This window comes from Orycteropus afer, unplaced genomic scaffold (assembly GCF_000298275.1).
Source record: "Orycteropus afer afer isolate SDZICR_OR568_19922 unplaced genomic scaffold, OryAfe1.0 scaffold00218, whole genome shotgun sequence".
In the NCBI taxonomy this organism is placed as follows: domain Eukaryota; kingdom Metazoa; phylum Chordata; class Mammalia; order Tubulidentata; family Orycteropodidae; genus Orycteropus; species Orycteropus afer.
In genome coordinates, this window is record NW_006921805.1 from 3,909,863 (window position 1) to 3,917,945 (window position 8,083).

Genomic DNA, 8,083 nt, shown 5'->3' on the forward strand with positions numbered 1-8,083 from the left:
AATTTTGGTCAATGACATGAGACAAAGTATATGTGAACTGCTGTATGAAAAGTGAATTTACTCTGTAAATCTTCACCCAAATCCTAATAAATAAATAAATAAATAAATAAAAAACAAGTCTAAGAGAGCCAAAGTATGATCTTGAATATATCCCTCCTGAATTTAGAGATCATCTAAAGAACATATTTGATGCACTGAACACCAGATGAATTATGGGAAGGTATCAAGAACATTATCCATGAAGAAAGCAAGAGATCACTACCTTTATATGGAAACTAAAAGACCTTCCATAAGCAAAGCACTACTGAAGAACAAATTAGGAGGTGCCACACTGCTGGATCTCAAAACCTAGTATACAGCCACAGTCAAAACTGCCTGCTATTGGTATAATGACAGACACAAAGACCAATGGAATAGAACTGAGAACGCAGAAATGGATCCAATGACCTATGGTCAGGTGATCTTTGACAAAGGGCCAAAATCCATTAAATGAGGAGTAGAATGTTTGTTTAATAAATGATGCTGGCAAAACTCAATATCCATTTGCAGAAAATTGAAACAAGATCTGTACCTCACAGCATACACAAAAACTAAAGCCAAATGGGTCAAAGACTTAAATGTGAAACCTAAAACTATAAAATGTCTCAAGGAAAAACTAGGGGCAAATTTAGGGGCCCTAATATATGGCAGGGAGCTCTGGTAGCGTAGTGCCTAAAACGCTTGATTGGTAACCCAAAGGCTGGCAGTTCAAACCCACCAGCCACTCCTCAGAAGGAAGGTTGGGCAATCTACTTCCGTAGTGATGTTGTTGTTATATGCCATCGAGTCAGACCCAACTCATAGCAACCCCTCTTTGGGTTTCCAAGGCAGTATCACTATACAAGTAGATTGCCCAACCTTCCTTCCAAGGAGTGGCTGGTGTGTTTGAACTGCCAGCCTTCAGGTTAGCAGTCAAGCGCCTTAGGCACTACGCTACCAGAGCTCCCAAAAAAAACTTCCCAACTGACTGGCATGGAGTGCATCAGACCGGATCGGACTCCTAGTGAGCCCTCCTTAGGAGGGCTGAGTCCAGAAATAGACGGCCTGGTCTACCTTGTAGGGAGTGGCCCATGGGTTTGAACCGCCAGCCTTGCTTTTGGCAGGCGAATGCCTTAGGCCCAAGGCCATCCTCTAGGTCTGGGAAATCCAAGGAGGGGTCACTAAGAGTCGGGTCCGACTCCGTGGTACATAACAACAATATATGGCATAAATAGACTATCAAGCCTAACCCACAATTCACAAACAGCAGAAGAGAAACTAGATGAAGCAGACCTTCTCAAAATTAAATTTTTATGTGCTTCCAAAGACTGTCCAAAAGGGTCAAAAGAGAACCTATAGATTGGGAAAAAATATTTGGCAACGACGTATCTGACAAGGGACTTATCTCTAGAATTTATAGAAAACTCCAATACCTCAACAACGAAAGACAAATAATCCAATTAAAAAATGGGCAGAAGACAAGAACAGACACTTCATTGAAGAGGATACTCAGGTGGCCAACAAACACATGAAGACATGTTCATGATCACTAGTCATTAGAGACATGCAAATCAAAACAACGAGATACCATCTTGCCCCAGCACTAGTAGCAAAGTTCAGAAAGACAGAAAATAACAAATGCTGGCAAGGGTGCAGAGAGATTGAGACTCTCATACACTGCTGGTGGGACTGTAAAATGGTACAACCACTGTGGAAAGCAGTATGGTGATTCTTTCAAAAGTTGGATTTAGAAATACCATTTGACCCAGCCATTCCATTACTAGGTATATATCCTAAAGAAGTGAGAGCCATGACAAGAACAGATATATGCACACCCATGTTCATCGCAGCACTATTTACAATAGCCAAAAGATGGAAACAACTTAGGTGTCCATCAACTGAAGAATGGATAACCAAACTATGGTACATACACACAATGGAATACGATGCAACCAACCCTAAAGAATAACGTAGAATCTGCAAAACACCGCATAATGTGGATGAACTTGGAGGACATTATGCTGAGTGAAATGAGTCAATTACAGAAGGACAAATATCGATTAGTCCATTATTGTAAAAGGTCAAGGAAAGGTTTACATATGAAAGGAAATTTTCTTTGTTGGTTACCAGGGGTGGGAGGGGAGGGGAAAAAAAAAAAAAGGACATTGGGTTATCTGCCTTACACTTCACAAAACATAAATGACTCAGATTTCAAGTTACAATGGGTTTCAGGCTTCATTCAGTAAGAATCCAACTTCCTTTGGAATAGTAGTATCACTCTCTTGGCCACACAGGCCAATCACTTTAGCAACATTCAGCCTCAGTTTACTTATTTCTAAGAAAACAATTGGTCTAGAAGATTTCTAAGGTCTCTTCATCCATCTCTAGGATTCTGATACCGTAGCTAAGCTTTACAAAAATATTTATGATTTGCTTCATTTCAAAAACAATCTGTACAGCTTACACCTCACACACCAGTGTGGTACAACAGCACACACAGAAGAAAATACAAAAAGGAAAGCAAAGGTATTATCAGAAATTAGCCTCAACATAATCCCCAATATGCTGTTTAACAGAGAATCAATTTCTTTCTTTCAAGCTTTTTTTCCATGTCTTTTCAAGATCCCAAAAGTTGATCAATCCACTCCCTACAAACAGCCTTAACCGAATACTTCTTGTTTAAAGCCATTCAAAGGACAAAAACAGTAAGATACTTCACTTTGAAAAATCAAAAGCTACCTACAAATTAAATTTTTATCAAGAAATCATTTTTCCAATAATTTCCTCAAGTTTACAACCTCAGATTACTTCTTCAACTTAAGACAGAAAAAGGAAAGAGAAAGACAAGTGCTGAAATAATTTATTTTAGCAGGATTAGCACAAGGCTAGCTGGTCCTTTGGAGGCAGAGGTTAAAGATGTCCCAAATGTCCAACTTTTCTAAACTACTGTACCATTCCATCATTTCTAACATCAACTCCTCCTCCTCCCCCATCAGTACTCTCCTTCCTGTCTTAGGGTTCTGTATTTCACTGTAACATCTCATAGAACTCACAAACTGCCAAGGAAATGACTCATGTGGTGGTGGACAGTGGGAAGCTGGCAAGTCCCAACTCTGTGGACAGGTCTGGAGAATTCTCCTCATTTGCATGGTTGCAGGGGCTGGTGAACCAATATTGGAGGGTCAGATGACTGCTGCTGTCTCAAGTCCAGGGGTGAGAGGATGAACCAAACGTAGGACTAAAGTGAGAGAGCGAACTTTCCCAGACGGTTCATGTACATACCCTCAAGGAAACTAAGGATGTGACTTGAGTCACAAGCTCCAGCAAGGTGAGACTCAAGATTCACCCTACTCTAAAGAGGAAAGAAAGTAGGATTTACAATACATCGCAAAACAGGGGACTATGGCTAGAAGGGCCATAATGACCAATTCACTGCACTGCAACAAGCATCAACAACCTTACTTCCCATATAATGCCAGAAGAAAACCGAATGCCCATCCAGAGAACAGCAAACTTGAAGCAGGAAAGTGTGACCATGGTGGGCACTCCTGAGATCAGACACTCTCAGGGCTCCAGAGCCAGACATGGAACATGTAATCAAAAGGAAGCCTGCCACAGCCTAAAGCCTTCTTCACACTTTCCTCTGATCAAGTCAACATCCTAATTTTAAAATTTTCTAAATCTGAATTACAAATAATAAAAGAAGAGAGAACAGTAGCTACAGCAGGGTCGAGCCACCTACTGTCATCAAGTTGATTCCAACTCATGGTGATCCTACAGGATAGAACAGAACTGCCCCACAGAGTTTCCAAGGTTGTAAAATTTTATGGAAGCAGACTGTCTTCACAAAGTACCAAGCTTTTTGGTCAGCAGTCAAAATGCCTTAACCACTGCACCACCAGAGCGCCTTGAATTTCAAATAAAAGGCCTTGAATTTGCATGAGGCAAGGTCATGGTCTCCTCTTAGTTTTTGAGGACCCAGTTGAGTATGAAAATTTTATTAACCTCCTTAAAAATGGTACATGCTTTCAAAGTTACTTGAAAATTTAGGTTAAATGACATAACCAAAAACATTGAATGTAAAACATATGCTCGGTAGCATCTGAAAGAATAAAGTACCTAGGAATAAATTTAACCAGGAAAGTAAACAACCTGTACACATATAACTATAAAACACTACTAAAAGAAGTTAAAAAAAACCTAAATAAATGGAAAGACAATTTCTGTCTGTGGACTGGAAGGCTTAATATTTGTTAAGACAGCAATATCACCCAAAGCAATCCGTAAATTCAAAGCAATTCCCATCAAAGTCCATGAGCCTTCCTTACAGAAATAAAAAAGTGAATCCTCAAATCTATTAAAAAAAAAAAAAAAAAACACCACAGCGGACTCTGAAAAGCTAAAGCAACCTTAAAGAAAAATAAAGTAGGAAGACACATATTTCTTGATTTCAAAAGAAACTATTAAGCCACAATAATTAAAACAGCCGGGTACTTATGTGGGAATAGACATATAGACCAATGGAATAGAATCAAAATCCAGAAATAAATTTACATATCTATGGTCAATTGATTGTTGACAAGAATGCGAAGACCACTCAATGTGGAAGGAAGTCTCTTCAATAAATGGTACTGGGAAAATTGGATTCCCACATGCAAGACAGTAAGTCAGGATTCTATGCCTCACACCATAAACAAAAAACAATTCAAAATGGATCAAAGACCTAAATGTGAAAAATAAAACCATAAAATTCTTAGAAGAAAATGTAGGGGTGAGGTTGTGGTACCCAGAGTTCAATGAAAGATCATCAACTATGATGACAAAAGCTTGAGCAGGAAAACACAAAATAGATAAATGAGACCTCATAAAAAGTAAATACTTTTGTACGTCATCAACAAAGTGAAAAGACAACCTACAGATAGAAAACCTCTACAGCTTAACAAAAAGGCAAACAACCCAATTAAAAAACGGGAAAGAGACTTCAACAGACATTTCACCAAAGAGGATATTCAACTGTCCAACAAGCATACATGAAGAGATACTCAACATCCTTAGCCGTTGTTGTTGTACATGTCTAGTCGACTGCAATTCATAGCAACCCTATAGGACAAAGTAGAACTGATCCAAAGGGTTTCCCAAGCTGTAATCTTTATGGAAGCCAATAATCACATCCCTCTACCAATGATTAGCTGATAGGTTCCAAGGAACAGCTGGTGGGTTTGAACTGCTGACCTCTAGGTTAGCAGCACAGAGCTTAACCACTGCATCACTAACTTCAAAGACATGGTGAGACCTATGTGAAATTGCTCACTACAGATGAGGAAACACAAGTCAACCCATGCTTACTTTGCTTACTGAGTACTCTGGCCCTGTCAGGGAGCATAAATATGTAAAAAAAGCTTTGACTCTGTAGGAAAGTACTGTGGGGTTTGGAGAGGCAGATGCCAGCAAAATCTAGAAGCAGAATCTCTGATACAGTGAAAAAATGAGAAGTTGTTCACTACAGATAGTAAATAAGTACAAGTACACAGGTGCTACCTTGCTTATTGAGTAATCCAACACTGCCCAAAGGCAACAAAGGGAGAAACACAAAAAGAAACCTGTACACCAATGTTCAAAGCAGCATTGTGCACAACAGCCAAAATGATGGAAAAAAACAAAATGGCCACAGACAGATGAATGGATAAACACAATTTGATCCATATACTCATACAGTGGAGTATTACTCAGCCATAAAGGAAAATGAAGTCCACACCACATGTATCAACTTTGAAAAATCATGCTAAGTAGAGTAAGTCAGTTGCAAAAGGGCAAATGCTGTATGATCTCACATAAAATAAGCAAATATACAGAAACTAGAGTATCAGCAGTTACCATGGGTGGAAGGGAGGAGAAAAAAGGGTAAGCTTTTGCTTGTTGTTGTTGTTATGTGCCGTCGAGTCGGGCCCCGACTCATAGCGACCCCTCCTTGGGTTTCCGAGGCAGTATCACTACAGAAGTAGGACTGCCCAATCTTCCTTCCGAGGAGGAGTGGCTGGTGGGTTTGAACCGCCAGCCATCTGGTTAGCTTGGGTGCATAGAAATAAGCCAAATGTTTAGCAGCAAACTTTAATTTTTACCATAATTGAGAAGCAACTGAAGATGCACACATAAAGAACTTGCTTCACCTGCCCTTGACTGTAAGCTCCAGGTTTCAAGCAGCACCAAGTAGTAACATGGCATTTCAATAGTGTGTTTTCATTAGGGAAGCACTGTGTCTGGTAATATCCTGTGGGATGACCCTATGCCTTTTGGTAACCTAGTTTCCTCAACAGCTGAGACAGCTGTTCTAGAAAACAAATCACCTCATCAAGAGCCTTCAAACTGCACAGCTGTAGAGACAGGAGGTGCCAAGTTCACAGAGACCAGGAGAGACAAACTGGAGGCCAGGCACTGGTTGCTGAAATCTCAGTTGAAGATGCTTTCCATAACTAGCTTCCACACTGAGAAAAGACCCCACCCTTCTGACCGTTCTTTATGGCACAGAGTTTCTGTTAGGATGTGAAAAAGCCTAATCAACTTAAGAGAGCAGCCCCTAACGTTCCAGGCATGCTCTGAACCTGAACTCTTTTTTCTTTGGGACATTTAGGTTCCCTGGTCTTCCCCAGAGATGCAGACAGATGTGTACATGAAAGTTACTGGGAAACTACACAGCCCTTCGAAGATACCAGGAAGTACTCTAAAGAACGTATTTGGAAAGCTTCACTTAATTTACATGTATACAGAACTGTCAAATAAGTGAACTGTAAATGGTGAACGGTAAACTCTACGGTATGTAAGTATTTCAATTAAGCTGCCAGAAAAAAATTAAATAATGAGCTTCCAAACTGACAACAGTTAAAAACAGTACTCTTTAGGATAAAGGCCAGAGTTTAGCTCAGGTCTGTTTCCACTTCTCAAACGTAAAGAACATGATTGGCTGCTAGTACTGACAGAACAAACTAAACAACTACTTGTTGTGCAATCACTACATCTTAAAGCCTTCATCAGAAAGAAAATTCTTGAGAGAACATACTATCATTATATCAAATTATATTAGTTAAAACAGCCAACCAAGAAAAACACAGCAACAAAGTACGATACCAAAACGTTTGAGAATATTTTCCCAATGTAAATCCAGCCATTTCATACACTGTACTCCATCTCCAAGGGGCTTGTAAATCATGTGTACGGGAAGAAAGCCCCTTCGCCCAATTCCCCAAACCATTCTCACAGAGGGGTGTGTCTTAGCGCAAAAAAAAAAGCCCTCAGGAGCGATTCCCAGGCTGCAGCTTTCGGAGCTGCCCTTCCACACCCGCCACCGAAATGCGCAGAGGCCAGCCGGGCTCCATGACTCCCGACGGCCACGCGGAAGGGGCCCGGCCCCGCGCCCGAGAAAGCCCGGGCACTGCTTGCTCGCAACCGCGCGGGGTAGAGGCCCGGAGCTGTGCAGGCCCTCCCCAAGGAGACAGACTTCCCGAAATGGGTGACTGGCCCGCCCACCTGGACCAGGGGCATCCAGTACCTCATGCTGTAGGCGCCGGCGCCTAGCTCCTGCCCGATGCCCGAGAGACTGGCGTCGAAGTCGTGCACCAGCCCAGACTCAATCACCTCGTCCATCTTGAGCACCCAGGCCATCTTCCGGCCTCACAGCCGCCCGGCGCGCAACGCGGCCTCCGCGTCCGGGACGAAGGGGCCGGAGTTCCGCGGGCGCGTCCTGGGGGAGGGCGCGGGTGAAGCCTCCGGCGGCACGGCGAATGGTCACCAGCGGCGGCACGGGTGGCGGCCAAGGCGGGAGCGACCAGAGCCCCACGGACAACGCCGGGCGAGCCCGGCGAGCAGCTGCAGCGGGAGCGGCCGGGCCGCCGGCAGCACCTCCCTCCCGCGGGGACCGGCCGCGCGCCTCATGCCGCCGCCGCCCACCCAACGCACCCGGAGCTGCTAGAACTGCAGCCGTCGCCGCCCGTCCCGCCCCGGGGCCCTCGGCCGCATCCTTCCCTTATTGCGCGGGGCGGAAGCTCAGCCCGCAACGATGACCGCACGGGGC

General features: G+C 43.1%; 1 protein-coding gene across 1 annotated transcript in view; it reads right to left on the minus strand.

Moving 5' to 3' along the window:
- Positions 1–7,674, minus strand: part of UBP1 (upstream binding protein 1) — a 61,857-nt gene extending 54,183 nt beyond the window's left edge. The window contains exon 1 of the mRNA XM_007948649.1: positions 7,562–7,674. Coding sequence (XP_007946840.1) covers positions 7,562–7,674 — 113 coding nt within the window. The remainder of the gene's footprint in view (positions 1–7,561) is intronic.
- Between the last annotated feature and the right edge of the window lie 409 nt (positions 7,675–8,083).